Below are 17,471 nucleotides of genomic sequence, written 5' to 3' on the forward strand. Positions count from 1 at the left end.
GAACTTGATTATGGAAGCCCTAGGAAACTAGTTTACCATTTTTTCTCATTTAAAATATTTTGCTAGTTTCTTATTTTCTCTATCCTCAATCTTTCCATTACTTGTAGCAGCAAAATTCTCTGAATACCAAGGCACCTAAACAAGATTTCTTTCTATTATCTTTTCAAAAAAAATTTAACTCTGTGTGATCTTCCTAACATTATTCCTTTACTAGCCATGGCATTTCTTTTCCCTTCATATCTGAGTCTCCTGTGGATCTCAGAATCATGAAATACCATCATGAATGTGTGTGCCATCACAACAGAGCCGATTTTCATCTCTTCACCACTGAAACTACTGATGAGATCTGGGCAGAGGGGATTTCTGCAATCTAGATTGGAACTCACAGGGGATAGAAGTGACCCTGCCACTAATGAAAGGCAGTGGCCTGAGATGGAAGTATCCCAGGCAAAGCTGAACCTTCTCAATGATCTGAAGGACTCATGTGGTGTTTTGCCTTTCTCACCCACAGACCTCAGGCACACAGTTCCTCCCAGGAGATGGCTAGAAGATTTACTCACTTATTTTTCACATCATGGATGGTGTTGAGCAGAGGAAGATTCCTTGATTCAGGTAGGAAAAGGACAACAAGACCAGCAATGATGGGAAAGACTCCATAGATGATCCAGGGCAAAGTGGAAAGATAGGCCATTAGGGTCATCAAGAGGGGAGCCAGTGTTGCCCCACACCTACTAGCCATTGTGTCTAGTCCTAAAGCTCTTGCCCTGAGGAGTAAACAACAATACATAATAATCTGGTAAAAATCTATGCATGTAATTTGAGATACATTATTTTGACTTGATAAAAGATGGAAGATGCTAGAACACAATTATTAAGTACATGGGCTTTGATGACAAACACTTATTTTTTAGATTTGCTCTATGATTTTCTAGCTGTCTTTGTCAGGCTCAAAGTGTGTTAAGACTCATTTTCATAATTTTACACAAAATATTATACATTGCACCTACCCTGATGAGTTGTCTGAAAGATTAATGAAATGACGCATTAAAGTATTGCTCAGCACAGTGCATGGCACAAAGTCAGTTTTCAATAAACTTTGGCTAAAATGTTGTTAGCATATTATTACATTTACAATTACAAATGATTGCTTTTATAATAAACAGGTCTTTTTTTTGAGAGAAAGTGTGTGGGAGGGGATGGGCAGAGGGAGAGAGAAAGACAGAGATTCTCAAGCAGTCTCCATGCTCAGCATGGAGCCCTATGTAAGGCTCTAGCTCATGACCCTGAGATCATGACCTGAGCCAAAATCAAGAGTCAGACACTCAACCAACTGAGCCACCCAGACACCCCTATAATAAATAGGCCTCATTGTGTTTATTTCTGTAATAAGTGCCAATTAGCTGAGAATGTCCTGTTTTATGCCCTGGCAGAACATTCAAAAACTCATACCTGAGGACTGTGGGGATGAGTTCAATGAGGTGGACAGAAAAACTTGTGACAGAAGCAGCAGCAAAGCTGATTCCCACACTTGCCAAAGACACACGCAGGGTCTGCATTTCTGGAGACAGAAAGACCAGTGAAACTAAGAAATTTGGGCTGAAGGAATCAGCATCCACCAAATTTAACCAGAAAAAAAAAAAACCAAAAAACAAAACCTTGTAGGTTATTGGTTTGTTTGAGCTATACTGTAGAAAATTCTATAGTGTCAGAGAGCATGGAGTGGTTGATAAGCTGAGAAATATAGAATTGTCAACATAGGTGCTAGAAAGCACACAAAATTATCTGGGTTAATTGCAGCAAATATCTCTGCATATGTGAGATTTTCTAAAGAAGGAGAGGAAGAGGTGAATCTGGCAGAAATTTGCTTTTACTGACTCTGTCCAGTATTATATCTTTATTGTAGAAGGTGGGACAGTCATGTAGACAATTACTGAGTCTAAGACTCAGCTTTAAACTCGACAACTTTATAGTTGTCTAAATTTTAAAATTAAAGTGCAGAATTTAAAGTGACAGGTGATCCTGGTTTTCCTGGGAATTAGGGGGTTTTAGCAATAGGGATTTTCATTGACAAAACCAGGAAAATCCCAGGTAAGCCTGGATGTGTCAATCAACCTAGTATAGATATCGCATGGTTATGGAGTGGGTATGGCATGATGGAGTAGTAAAAAACAAGACTACTCTGTTAGCAGACAGGCTGAAGAGAAGCCATATCTAGAAAAATGTTAGACATAAGAAACCAAGAATGGAAACTTCTATTTGGGGAAAAAAATGTCAGAATTTGGGAACCAATAAAGGAAAGTTTCAGATAATTGATTTTCTGCCCAATATAAAAAGAAAACTAATTATAGCTTTATAATATTGGAAAAGATTCTATTGTAAGGGAATAAGCCTGTATCATTAATGATATTCTAAGGAGTAGAGTCCACCAATCTGTAATGCTGTAAGGTACATTCCTGCATTGGGACATAGCTGAAGCTTAGTGCCCACTAAGGTTCTCCTGGTCATCACATACCATCATTCTATTAACTTACAAAGTCATCTAACTGGAATGAACTAGGCTTTTATTTTATTTTTTTAGTGCATTATGTTAGTCACAATACAGTACATCATTAGTTTTTGATGTAGTGTTCCATGATTCATTTTTTGTGTATAACACCCAGTGCTCCATGCAATACTAGGCTTTTAATCTGCTTAATTCCTTTTTCCTATTGTATACTCCTTCACTACTTGAAAAAAGGGGGAAATTTTCATTTCCTGGAAGTCTAGAAGACTCCCATAAGCAAGAGCTATTGTGATGGTGACCTAACACCACACTCGCATGTGGATACAGAGCAATCAGGAGGTAGACAGTCATCAAAGCTGGTAATGAAGAGCCCAAGCAGAGCAAGTGATCACACTGTGTCCTCACATGAGATGTAATTGCAAAACCTAGGCCCTTCATGCTTGTTACTAAAAATGTGAAAGTCCAAAAGGCAAGTGATCAATTGCTATCCTAAAGAAACTGTCAGGAATAAATGGCACCAGTTTCTAGATACTTCCAGGATGTGATGAAGAGAAATATGTCTGAGCTGCCCCTTGTGGACCTTTGGCTCTTTTCCCAACAACTTATTTTTTCTACTTAGTTATTTAATCACTTTTACTGTCATACAAACACACATTCCCATGCAAAGTGGTGAAAAGTTAGTAATGACAATTGTGTAATGACAGCTCTCTTCTATAAAGGGAGAACTTCATTCTGGACAGTTCTGTGATTGAGCCAACTCTTTGTGGTGTGTACATTATAGAGAAGCAGCGATTGGTATCCCTCACTTTGTCTCTAGATTATAATACATTGTGGACAGAGAGGCATACAATTGGCAAGTTAGACCCTGGATTCTGCTTTGTGCTTAAATGAGATCATTAGGGTGAAAATACTGGAGTTATTATTGGAGTTATTATTACCTTAAATTTTTAGATAATTTAGGCCAAAGAATAGAATGGACACTATTAGCCACATATTCTGAAAATATCACCAGAAAAACCAGTCCTAGAGTTAGCTTCTTAGCAGGATTTGCTTTAAACCCTCAGATTGGTTTGGGGGAATATTTAGCTCTTAATTGGCACTTCTCTTTTCTCCTAGCTTCAAGCAAGTGTGACCAATACAATCCCTAAAGGATGGGGAAAAGACACCTCTTTCCCCCAAAGTCCAGCCTTCTCTCATCTTGGGGCACAAAGGTGTTGACCAAAACAGAAAGTCCCACCAGGAACATGAAAAGTGTCTGGGTTGTTCGATGGCCCATATGATTCTGTACTAAAAGAGGAAGACAACGGACTATGGCAGTGAGAGCTCCAAAGACTATCTGGAACAGGAAAATATTGCTCCCAAAGTGCTGTAGATTGATCATGATGCCGTAAAAGGGTATTGTGATTGCGAATCTGTAATGAACAAAGGAGAAAAGACACATGCCATAAGATTTAAAGCCTACATGCTGCAGTTGATGACTATATTGACCCAGACAGCTAGTGGTCAGTGTTAAAGAACAAAGGCCCAGTCTGATTTGTATAATACATTATTTTAAGGTATAATTTTAAAGTTACCATAAATAATTGCCTGGCAATATATAAAAACAATATTCCTTCTGTCGTTCTTTCATCTGAGTCCCTAAGTAAAGAGTTGGCAATGACTGGGAAATATAACCTGTCCCAATCACCAAACTGGATGATATAGAGAAGGATTAAAACCTGGGGGTAAGGAGATCTTTTTTGAGAGTAGTCAGTATGCTGTGAGTCCTCCTTCTCTTTTCAACCCCAATACTGTGAAAAACTCAACTACTTCTTGCTCAGCTTGCTCAACCAGTGACTGAAGCTGCGAAGAGACTACCCAAGTCCCCTTTATCTGGGGGCACAATGTCCTGAGGTCTGACACAGTTCTAGGGAATTTAAGGCCCATATATGATTTTCTAGGGCTGAGAGAAAATGTCAGAATTCAAGCAAATATGCACCAACTGTACCATAGGAAATATAATCAGAGGTTCCCACTGGGGATCTACAATTTACCCAGAAAGTATCTAAGGGAGAGGAGTCCACTTTAGTGATCTGCTATACCCAGAGAGAGCTACATTTAGACATTACAGCCCAAGAAGCCACCACAGATCACAGCAATTCTAACCAAGTAAGTCCTTTCTTGACAATTTTCTCTGCTTTCCTTTCTGCTCAAGTTGTCTAGGACTCAGAAACTTGAGCCTGTGACCTAGTTGATAAGAGAAAAGTGAAAAATCACAATCCAGTGAAATGAAGACATAGTCTCCTAGTTTATGTCTAGGAAGAGGTAAATAGTAAAATTCAATAGTTATTTTCTTAAGCTTGGCAGTGGGTATATATTGTTCTATATGCTTTTTTTTTTTTTTGGTAAATCTTCAAAAATTCAGAATTAAATTTAAAATCCCCCCCCAATCCTACCAAAGTAAGTACTTACATCCTTCAAGAGATAAAATACAAGATTTTCTAGGGAACTCCTAGTGCTAACACCCCAAATTTGAAACAAGTACAAGTTCAGCAATATTGAAGTACATCAAGAAATTGTAGGGTGTTCATCTCATGGATGAATCTTACATAAATAAGCTTGAGGAGAGGGTGCTGTCACAAAACCATTTTATTATTTATATTATGTGAAAGTCAAAACCAGGCAACACTTCTCAGTGGTGATGGGGAGCAGGACAGTTGGTAAGTTTAATGGGCATTCAAGCAGACAGTGAGGAGGAAATGAGAGTGGAGCCAGTGTAATGGTGGTTGTCACTGTAGGGGATCTATGACAGGAATTAGGATTTTCTTGATCCAGGTGCTGGTTACATTTTCACACACTGAAGTGTTTATTGAGCTGTATATATTCACAATCTATTCACAATCTATTACTAACACATTAGTGTTAGTAAGATTTTATTGCACTATATGTTAACTAAGTGAATTTAAATAAAAATTTGAAAAAAATTGGAAGAAAAAAATGAAGGAAACTAAAGGCCAAATCTGTACTGTGGTGGAAGTCCCAGCATCAATCTCCAAGGATGAGACTATGGAGTAATATGACACAATTAACTCCTCATCATATGGTGAGTCTTTTTATAACCTTTTGCCCATCTCCCAGCACAACAGTATTCAGTCTGTTTTCCTCATCTTTTATATCCAAATCAGCACACCCACCCCCACCACACTGTTAGAACCTTTGAAATAAATAGATTCATGTCTCCCCCTTTTTAAGGTTGTCATGCACTATGTGAAACCACCTCACAAATAGCAGGAGACAAGTTCTCTTACGCAAGTTGGGGGTGCAGAACAAGTCAAACTCAGTAGCTTTGGTCTGTGCTGCCTCCAGCTCGTCTTGCATGCTGGATCTCAAACTCTTAAACAGCAACAAACATGTTTCATTTGCCAACACAGTGCCAGGTACTGGTGAGCCCCAGTACCCAACAGGACAGGAGAGATATGCTCCCTTTCTTTCCAGCATAACTTATTATACATGAAATCACAGGTGTGAAAGGGATATAAAAGAAGATGTAGAAAGTTAAAGGAGACTCCAGGATATTAAACAGCAAAAAATGATATTTTTTATTAGTTTCATAGGTAGAATTTAGTGATTCATCAATTGCATAAAACACCCACTGCTCATTACATCAAGTGTCCTCCTTAACGCCCTTCACCCAGTTATCCCTCCCCCCACCCACCTCCCCTCCAGCAACCTTCAGTTTGTTTCCTAGGGTTCAACATCTCTTACAGTTTGTCTCCCTCTCAATTTTCATCTTATTTTAGTTTTCCTTCCCTTCCCCTATGTTCATCTGTTTTGTTTCTTAAATTCCACAAATGAGTGAAATCATATGGTATTTGTCTTTCTCTGATGGACTTATTTCATTTAGCATAATACCCTCTAGTTCCATCCACATCCTTGTAAATATCAAGATTTCAATAAAAACAGACACATAGATCAATGGAACAAAATAGAGAATCCAGAAATGGACCCTCAACTCTATGGTCAACTAATCTTTGACAAAGCAGGAAAGAATATCCAATGGAAAGAAGAGTCTTTTCAACAAATGGTGTTGGGAAAGTTGGACAGCCACATGCAGAAGAATGAAACTGGACCACTTTCTTATACCATACACAAAAATAAACTCAAAATGGATGAAAGTCCTAAATGTGAGACAGGAATCCATCAAAATCCTAGAGGAGCATACAGGCAGCAACCTCTTTGACCTTGGCAGCAAAAATGATATTAAGGAGGGCCTTTGTTGTGTTGAGCACTGGGTGTCATATGAATCCTGAAACCAACATTACACTATATGTTAACTAACCAGAATTTAAATAAAAATTTGGGAAAAGGAAAAGAAAAAAAGAAAGAAAATGAGGCCATGGAAAGGTGCAGGATATGCACAAGAGTTATAGATTATAGATTCAGATCAGGAAGTGAACTAAAGGAAGAGGTGGTTGCACAGTGCTCAAAACAGCTTCTGTGTAAGGTGGCCATGAAAGGCTAGGGAACTGAACTCACCTTCTTGGCTACGCTTTTTAGGAAAACAGTTTGTCTATCTCAATAAGAAGAAGGTGGAGTCAGCTTATGTCTTCCCTCTAACCCAGTAACCACCTTCCATTTCCTGCTCACCTCCAAGGTCAGGGCATCTCCAGCATTCTGAATTCCATTTGTGTGTGCAACTTTTCTAAGTGCCTTCAAGCCCTCCTCTGGTTTATTGTTGACAATCAGCCATCGAGCAGATTCCACCATCCACCTGATGGAAGAAGAGCACACAGTGCAATCAACTCTCTCTTGCTTATTTGTCATATGATTATTGACTACAGATGCTTTTTGCCTTCCATCTAATATCCACCACTTGTTGGGTTAGGAATAAAAACTCGAGTTTTGTTTCACAAATACTAGGAAAATAAAAGAAAGACAAATCCATTGCAGTACATCTTCATGGTCAGGAACACAGACTTTGGAGGGAACTCACCTCTCTGCTTACTCAACAGATTTTCAAAGAAGGTATGAAGCTTAAGCTTGAGAGTTCTTCATGCATAACTCCCTTCCAAAGCTTGTCATAGTTCTATCAAATTTGTGCTCATAATATATAGTCTTTTAAAAAAAGAAGTCCCGGGCACCTGTGGCTCAGTCGTTAAGCACCTGCCTTCAGCTCAGGTCATGATCCTGGGGTCCTGGGATCGAGCCCTGCATCAGGCTCCCTGCTCAATGGGGAGTCTGTTTCTCTCTCCCCTTCTCCCTCTGTGTGTGTGCTCTCTCTCTTTCTAGTTCTCACTCTCTCTCAAATAAATAAATAAATAAATAAAATCTTAAAAAAAAAAAAGTCCCCAGATTATGTAAGCTTAAAGCCCAACAAAGATTAGAAGTACTCCTGCCACTACCAGCTATGTTGGTAACTTACACATAAGTCAGTCACTTATTTACATCTGCTTCAGTTTTCTCATCAATAAAATGGGGACCGTAGTACCATCTTCCTTGTAGGATATAATGACATAATGGATAAGTCTGGCATGGATTACACTCTCCTCTCTCTCTGAACTGCATTTGGCATGGATTACACTTTCCTCTCTCTCTGAACTCATCTCATTGCATTAAATCTATAGTGTCTCCATGATGAAATAAAGCTCACTCTCCTTTAGATGGTTTTAAGTACAGGGATGAAGTTTTCCATAAATAAATGTTTGTTAAAATTATTTAAGGGAAAAGGGATTGCTAAACACAAGACGTCAATCATCCAATCTGCATGCCAATCTTTAGTACTGAAGAAACCATGCTGCTCTTTTATGAATAAATTTGCTGCCTTATTCCTTTTACCCAACTTCACCTACAAAAATGAAAATCTGAAAACTACCATAACCTGATTCATTCCAAAGCCAAAAAATGAATTAAAAATATTTCTTTTTGAAATAGTTGAGTCTGTATTTTATATTAAGGAAAATAATATTGGAATAACTCTATGACTGCTATACTGGGTAAGACTTAAAGCAAAACAAAACAAAAAATACCTAGGAATCCCACACAGAAAGGTCATTACTACTTCCTGTTCTACTTATCAAACTACATAGCCTGAACAGATGAGAGACATGAGTTTTAGGTCCAGACAATAAGAAAGGGTCCAGGAAATAAGAAAATCAATATATCCCAATTCAGTCCTCATTTTCTTCCCAGGTTTCCATAAGGCAAAATGAGAAAGAAGGCCATACCTTGAGGAGAGAAAGAAGACAAGGAAAGGTACAGACACCACCAGCTGCAGAGTGCGCCACTCTTGAAAGGCAAATGCCAGTCCTCCCAGTAGTATCTGTCCCATACTTAAGGCACAGGACATCAGTGTTATTGCCATGACTTTAGATGGGGGCCTTATCCATTCTATGACTGAAAGAAAACCCAACTGGGATATTAATGTCAGATAAAGGTGAAATTTCAAGGTCAAAGTCAAGGCTTGGAAAATGGAGAAGATCAAAATTGTTGACTTACTGAGCATAGCACCATTTGTCAGGATGACAATGGAAGAACAACCTGACAAGAAGCGTAGTGAGCAGTAAATGAAGAAGGTGGGAGCATAAGCTGAACTGGTCCCAAAGATGGTAAGCTGTAGGAGACAACACCTGAGAATCAACTTTCTCCCAAACCTAAGAAACAGAGAGTCAGATTAGATTATGGGAGCAATAAGAATTTGTGGGGGGGAAAACAAAAACAAAAACAAAACTTAAGAAAACCAAAAGCATACTCTGAAATTTAGAGAATATTTTAACAAGTGATTCTTTGTTAAGAATCATCCCAAACTGGGCGCCTGGGTGGCTCAGTTGGTTGAGCAACTGCCTTCGGCTCAGGTCATGGTCCTGGAGTCCCGGGATCGAGTCCCACATCGGGCTCCCTGCTCAGCAGGGAGTCTGCTTCTCCCTCTGACCCTCCCCCCTCTCATGTGCTCTCTCTCTCTCAAATAAATAAAAAAAATCTTAAAAAAAAAAAAAAAAAAAAAAGAATCATCCCAAACAAATGATCCCACATCATGATCATTATCATCATCCAAGAAATAAGATAGAAAACAAAAAAAAAATTAGACTGAAACAAAACCATAACAACCACAATTAATCAAATTAATTGTTAATAGCCCAAACACTCTATCAAATAATAGAGATTACCAGAATAGGTTAAAAAAAGAAATTATATGCTGTCATGAATCATACTTAAAATACTATATGTTGAAAGTAAAGTGATAGAAAAAGATATACAATTCATATAGTAATAAGAAGAACACTGCAGTCTTTATATTAATATCAAATAAAATAAATTTCAAAACAGAATACATTTCCAGAAATAATGCTGAAAATGTCAAATGTATATACACTTAAAAAATTACAAAACACATGAAACAAATTTGACAAAATTAGATACACAATTCACAATGATAGTTGGAGACAATTTTGAATATATTTATTGTGGTAAGAAATATATAATACAAAATTTGCCATTTTAATCATTTGGAGACAAACAATTCAGTGGTTAATTACAGTCATCGTGTTTCTTTTTTTCTTTTTTTTTTTTTAAAGATTTTATTTATTTATTTGAGACAGAGAGAATGAGAGACAGAGAGCATGAGAGGGAGGAGGGTCAGAGGGAGAAGCAGACTCCCTGCCGAGCAGGGAGCCCGATGCAGGACTCGATCCCGGGACTCCAGGATCATGACCTGAGCCGAAGGCAGTCGCTTAACCAACTGAGCCACCCAGGCGCCCACAGTCATCATGTTTCAAAATCATCACTACAATTTCCATTTTCATCACCCCAGACAAAAACTCTATAACCATTAAGCAATAATTCCTCATTCTCCCCTTCCCTCTTATCCTTCTAATAATCTCTAATCTACCTTCTATCTCCATTAATTTGCCTAGTCTAGATATTTCATAGAAGGTGATTTATACATTTGTCCTTCTGTGCCTGTCTTATTTCATATAGCACAGTTGTTTTGAGGTTTATTTGTGTTGTATGATGTGCCATTCTTTTTTTCTGGATAAATAATATTGCGTTGTGTATATATACCATATTTGTTTATCCATTAATCTGTTGATGGATACTTGGATTGTTTCACCTTTGGCTATTATAAATAATGCTGTCATGAACATCAATGTACAACTACCTGTTGAAGTCCCTGTTTTCAATTTTTTATAGTATGCACCTAGGAAGGGAATTGCTGGTTCATATGGCAATTCTGTTTAGATTTTTGAAGAACTGCCAAACTGTTTTCCACAGTGGCTGCACCACTTTCTATTCTCACCATCAATGCACAAGTGTTTCAATTTCTCCACATAGCTATTCAAGTTCTTTGCTGATTTTTTATGATTTATCATCTTGTTGTTGAGATGTAGGAGTTCTTTATATATTCTGGATAGTAAGCCCTTTTCAGATATATGATTTGCAAATATTTTCATCCATTTGTAGGTTGTCTTTTAACTTCCTTGATAATGATAATGTTAATTTTTATGAAATCCAATCTACCTATTTTTCTTTTGTTGTTTGTGCTTTTGGGGTCTAAGAATCATTGCCAAACACAAGGTTGTAAACATTTACTTCTTTTTTTTTTTTTAATTTTTTTATTCTTATATTATCCCCATACATTACATCATTAGTATTAGATGTAGTGTTCCATGATTCATTGTTTGTGCATAACACCCAGTGCTCCATGCAGAATGTGCCCTCCTCAATACCCATCACTAGGCTAACCCATCCTCCCACCCCCCTCCCCTCTAGAACCCTCAGTTTGTTTTTCAGAGTCCATCGTCTCTCATGGTTCATCTACCCCTCCGATTTCACCCCTCCATTCTTCCCCTCCTGCTACCTTCTTCTTCTTCTTCTTCCTCTTCTTTTTTTTTCTTAACATATATTGCATTATTTTGTAAACATTTACTTCTATGCTTTCTTTTAAGAGTTTTACAGATCATTGATTCATTTTGAGTTAATTTTTGCATAGAGTATCAGGTAGGGGTAAACCTCATTCTTTTTTTTTTCTTTTACCATTTTTTAAAATTTTATTTTATTATGTTATGTTAGTCACCATACATTACATCATTAGTTTTTGATGTAGTGTTCCATGATTCATTGTTTGCATATAACACCCAGTGCTCCATGCAATACGTGCCCTCCTTAATACCCATCATCAGGCTAACCCATCCCCTATCCCCCTCCCCTCTAAAACCTTCAGTTTGTTTCTCAGAGTCCATAGTCTCTCATGGTTCATCTCCCCTTCCAATTTCCCCCCCTTCTTTTCCCCTTCCTACTATCTTCTTTTTTTTAACATATAATGTATTATTTGTTATATGTTTAACATATAATGCATTATGTATTATTTCAGAGGTACAGGTCTGTGATTCATCAGTCTTACACAATTCACAGTGCTCACCATAGCACATACCCTCCCCAATGTCTATCACCCAGCCACCCCATCCCTCCCACCCCCACCACTCCAGCAACCCTCAGTTTGTTTCCTGAGATTAAGAATTCCTAATATCAGTGAGATCATATGATACTTGTCTTTCTCTGATAGACTTATTTCCCTTAGCATAATACCTTCTAGTTCCATCCACGTCATTGCAAATGGCAAGATTTCGGGGGGGTTTTGATGGCTGCATAATATTCCATTGTATATATATATACCACATCTTCTTTATCCATTCATCTGTTGATGAACATCTTGGCTCTTTCCATATTACAGTAGTTTGGCTATTGTGGACATTGCTGCTATAAACATTGGGGTGCACGTAGGGTAAACCTCAATCTATTGTATGTGAAAATTTAGTTGTTCAACACCATTTGCTGAAGGGCCTGTTCTTCCCCACATTTAATGGTCTTGGCACCCTTGTTCAAAAGTCAGTTGGCTATAAATGTATGAGTTTACTTCTGGACCCTCAGTTCTATTACATTGGTTTATATGTTTATCCATATGCCAAAACCGTAGTAATCATTTACTGTAGCTTGGTAGTAATTCTGAAACCAGGAAGCATAAGTCCTCTGAATTTATTCTTCTTTTTCAACATTGTTTGACTATTTGGATCCCCTTGGAATCTCATCTGGATCTGAGGTTCAGCTTTTCCATTTCTGCAAAAAACAATGTTGGAGTTTGATAGGGATTTCATTAAAACTATAGATTGCATTAAGTACTACTGACATTGCTAATATTACATCTTCCTACCTCATTAACATAGGATACCTTTCCATTTATTTAGGTCTTCCCTAATTTCTTTTTCTTTTTTTTAATTTTCTTTTTAGAGAGGGAGAGAGAGAGAATCTTAAGCAGGCTCCACACCCAGCGTGGACCCCAATACAGGGCTCAACCTCACAACCCTGAGATCATGACCTGAGCTGAAATCAAGAGTCAGACGCTTAACTGACTGAGCCACCCACGTGACCCAACCTATCCTCATTTTTAAAAAATTCTTTTCCTTTTTGCTGTTCCATGTGGGTGCTTTTCATTACCCTGTCTTCCAGATCACTGATATGTTCATCTGCATCCACTAATCTACTGTTGATGCCCTCTCATGTGTTTTTTATTTCAATTATTGCATTCTTCAACTCTGACTGGTTCTTTTTTTTTTAATTTAAATTCAATTAGCCAACTTATAGTACATCATTAGTTTCAGATGTCGTGTTCAATAATTTATCAGCACTCAGTGCTCACACATCAGGTACCCTCCTTAATGCCCATCACCCAATTACCCCACCCCCCACTCACCTCCATTCTGATAACCATCAGTTCGTTCTCTATAAATATGAGTCTGTTTTTTGGTTTATCTCTTTTTTTCCCTTTGTTTGTTTGTTTTGTGTCCTAAATTCCACATGTGAATAAAATCATATGGTATAAAGAGACAGTTTTGCCAGATAAAGTGTTCTTGGTTGGCAGGTTATTCTTTCAATATTTTGAATATTTCCTCCCACTCTCCTCTGGACTGCAGGTTTCTGAGAAATCTACCTATAGTCTTCTGGGAGCTCCCTTGTCTTTGACAAATCACTTTCTTCTTGCTGCTTTACAAATACTCTCTTTAACTTTTGATTATTTGATTATTTAGCTCTACTGGACTTGGCATAAACCCTTTTGGATTCTACCTATTTGGGAACTTTGGGGCTTCTTAAATCAAGATGTCCATTTCTCTCCCTAGATTTGGGGAGTTCTTAGCCATTATTTTTTTTAAATAAGCTTTCTGCCATTTTCTCTCTCTCTCTCTCCTCCTTCTAGGACACCCATAATGCATACATTGTCTCACTGGATTTTGTCCCATAAGTCTCATATGCTTTCCGAACTCTTTTTCAATTTTTTTTTTCTTTCTGTTCCTCTCACTGGATAATTTCAAAAGACCTCTCCTGGAGTTCACTTACTTTTTCTTCTGCATGATCAAGCCTGATGTTGAAGCTCTCTATTGAATTTTTCAGTTCAGTGACTGGATTCTTCAGTTCCAGGATTCCTATTTGGTTATTTTTTTGTTTTTTGTTTATTACACTTCTCATTTTGTCCATGTACTGTTTTCCTGATTTCATTTAGTTGTCCATCTGTGCTCTCTTGTATTTCACTGAGCTTCTTTAAGATAATTATTTTGAATTCTTTCTCAAGAAGTTGATGGATCTCCATTTCTTTAGGGACGGTTACTGGGGCTTTATTAGTTTCTTTTGGTGGTGCCATGTTCGTCTGATTCTTCATGATAGTATAGCCTTGCATTTTTGTCTCTGCATTTGAAGTAGCAGACACTTCTTGACTTTATAGACTGGTTTTGGCAGGTAAATACCTTCTCCTCCTGAGTACGCAGACTATTGAGACTGCCTCCAGGATCATGGTTGGGTGAGGCTGGAGCTGGGTCGTGTGGCTGCTGTGTGTTCCATGATCAGGCCCAGTTAGTGGGCCTTTTACTGGTAGTATGGGTTGGTGTGGCTCCTGCCAGGGCCCTGGACTGGCAAGACTGCTCTGAACCTTGGTGTGCAGGGTCACAGGTCCACTTCAAGGTCCTCAGTAAGGTCTGAGATCAGTGGGTCTGTAATCAAGGTCACCAATGAGCATGACACTTCCTGGGTCCCTTGGTGGATGGGGCTGTGTCAGAGTCACAGAAAAGTTAGGTTGGAACTGGATCTGCAGGGGGCAGATTCCTTTCAGGTCTACATCTAAGACCACAATCAGTGGGCCTGGTACTAGAGTGCTTCTCAAGGCTACCCTTCTCAGTCTTAGCTCTACTGAGATTTTGAAATCTCTGACCTGAATCCCAAGGTTCCCACAAAGGCATTTTTGTGTGTGAATGACTGCTAAATCATTGTTTCAATATGAGGATAAGGCTGGGGACCTCCTATTCTGCCCTCTTGCTGACATCATTACCTTCTTTTTCCTCTTTTAATGTAGGTATTTATAGCTATAAATTTCCCACTGAGCATTGTCTTCACTACATCCCATAAATTTTATGTTGAATTTTTTATTTAATTGATCTCTGAGTATTTTCTAATCGCCTTTGTGATTTCTTCTTTGACCCATTTGTTGTCTGTAAGTGTGCTGTTTAATTTCCATGAATTTGAATTTTCCAGTTTTGTTTCTGCTATTGATTTCTAGTTTCACTCTACTGTAATCAGAGAAAATGTTTTATATAATTTTGATCTTTTGAACTCTGTTGATTCCTGGTTTTGAGCCTTATAATGCAGTCTGGTCTAAATAACATTCCACATACCCTCAAAAAGCATGTATATTCTGCTGTTGTCAGATAGAGAGTTCTGCAAATGTCTGTCAGCCATGCTAGTTTATGCTCAAGTCCTCTATCTCCTTACTGTTCTTCTCTCTATATGTTTACTCCATTATTAAAACTGAGGCACTGACTATGGAAAACGTATGGACGTTCCTCAAAAAGTTGAAAATAGAGCTACCCTATGACCCAGCAATTGCAGTATTGGGTATTTACCCCAAAAGTACAAATGTAGTGATCCGAAGGGGCACCTGCACCCCAATGTTTACAGTGGCAATGTCCACAATAACCAAACTATGGAAAAAGCCCAGATGTCCATCAATAAATGAATGGATAAAGAAGATGTGGTGTATATATACAGTGGAATATTACGCAGCCATCAAAAAATGAAATCTCACCATTTGCAACGATGTGGGTGGAACTAGAGGGCATTATGCTAAGAGAAATAAGTCAATCAGGGGCGCCTGGGTGGCTCAGTCGTTAAGCGTCTGCCTTCGGCTCAGGTCATGATCCCAGGGTCCTGGGATCGAGCCCCGCGACGGGCTCCCTGCCCGGCGGGAAGCGTGCTTCTCCCTCTCACACTCCCCTTGCTTGTGTTCTCTCTCTCTCTGTGTCTCTCTCTGTCAAATAAATAAATAAAAAATCTTAAAAAAAAAAAAAAGAAATAAGTCAATCAGAGAAAGAGAAGTATCATATGTTCTCACTGTCATGTGGAATTTAAGAAGGCAGAGGATCATAGGGGAAGAGAGGAAAAAATGAAACAAGATAAAACCAGGGAGAGAGACAAACCATAAGAGACTTTTTTTTTTGAAGATTTTATTTATTTATTTGACAGAGAGAGACACAGCGAGAGAGGGAACACAAGCAGGGGGAGTTGGAGAGGGAGAAGCAGACTCCCCGCCGAGCAGGGAGCCCGATGCGGGGCTCGATCCCAGGACCCTGGGATCATGACCTGAGCCGAAGGCAGACGCTTAATGACTGAGCCACCCAGGCACCCCCGTAAGGGACTCTTAATTTCAGGAAACCAACTGAGGGTTGCTGGAGGGGAGAGGGGTGGGGGGGTGGGGTGGCTTGGTGATGGACACTAGGGAGGGTGTGTGTTATGGTGAGTGCTGTGTGTTGGGTAAGACTGATGAATCACAGACTTGTACCCCTGAAACAAATAATACATTATATGTTAATAATAAAAAAAAATTTTTTTTAAAACAGGAAGAATGATAAAGAATAGATGAGAGAAAATAAAGACTTCCAAGATTAGAAATGAAAGTGGAAATATTACTAAAAATCTGTAAAGTATAAGAAAATTATATTTAACAGAAATAAACCTCATGAATACAATTAATCTCAACAAAAGATTTGCAAACTAATCCACATCTTTATTTGTCCAAACTTTGTTAATTTTTGACAAAGGTATCAAGGCAAGTACCTGGAAAGAAAAAAAGTTCAACACAGGATGTGGGAAAAACTGAGTATCTGAATGAAAGAAAAACAAACAAACAAACAAAAATCCCTCAACCTTCTACCTGACATCATACACAAATAAAAGCTGAAGTATAAGAAATAAAGTATAGTAAAATATTATGTAACACTGTGATAAACAGATTTTTTTAAATAAGACAAAAAATGACTAAGAATAAAAGGAAAAAAATAATAGACAACTATATTATAACTAAATACATCTGCTCTTCCAAATAAATCATTTAAAGACAAGAAAAAAACTATAAGCCAGATTGAGAAAAAATATTTCCCTAGATATCTCTGATGGACTTTATCAGAATATATTGATAACTTCTACAGATGAATAAAAAGATAACAATCCAAAAATGCAAAACACTTATGACTTCACAAAGTAAGATAAAATAATAACCAACAAGCACATTTAAAAGAGATTGCCATTGCTAGATATCAGAAAGTAGCAAATTCAAACTATGAAATATCACTTCACAGCCACTAGTATTGATAAATACTGAAATCTCATTACCAAATACTCTTGAAGAAACAGAACAACTAAAGTCTCATAATTTTTCAGTGTAAGTTACAAATGCAGCAACCACTTTGGAAATCAGGTATTTTTATAAAGTTAAAAATAGACCTGTAATGCAACAATTCTGCTCTTAGACACTTATCCAAGAAAAATGAAAACTTATATCCTGAAAGAGAATGCTTTTAGCTGAAGTTCAGAAGTTAAAAAAAATAAAAAAGAACTACAGCTAAATGCAACCAAATGTAGGAATGTCAATTTTTTAGTTCAGCTAGGGAAGCCAAAC

General features: G+C 37.9%; 1 protein-coding gene across 1 annotated transcript in view; it reads right to left on the reverse strand.

Moving 5' to 3' along the window:
* Positions 1-556: 556 nt before the first annotated feature.
* Positions 557-17,471, reverse strand: part of LOC110576179 (solute carrier family 22 member 10-like) — a 34,510-nt gene continuing 17,595 nt past the window's right edge. The window contains 7 exon segments of the mRNA XM_021685251.2: positions 557-764; positions 1,450-1,560; positions 3,703-3,915; positions 5,760-5,875; positions 7,130-7,253; positions 8,707-8,875; positions 8,978-9,132. Coding sequence (XP_021540926.2) covers positions 557-764; positions 1,450-1,560; positions 3,703-3,915; positions 5,760-5,875; positions 7,130-7,253; positions 8,707-8,875; positions 8,978-9,132 — 1,096 coding nt within the window.

Source organism: Neomonachus schauinslandi, chromosome 11, assembly GCF_002201575.2.
Source record: "Neomonachus schauinslandi chromosome 11, ASM220157v2, whole genome shotgun sequence".
Classification (NCBI taxonomy): Eukaryota; Metazoa; Chordata; class Mammalia; order Carnivora; family Phocidae; genus Neomonachus; species Neomonachus schauinslandi.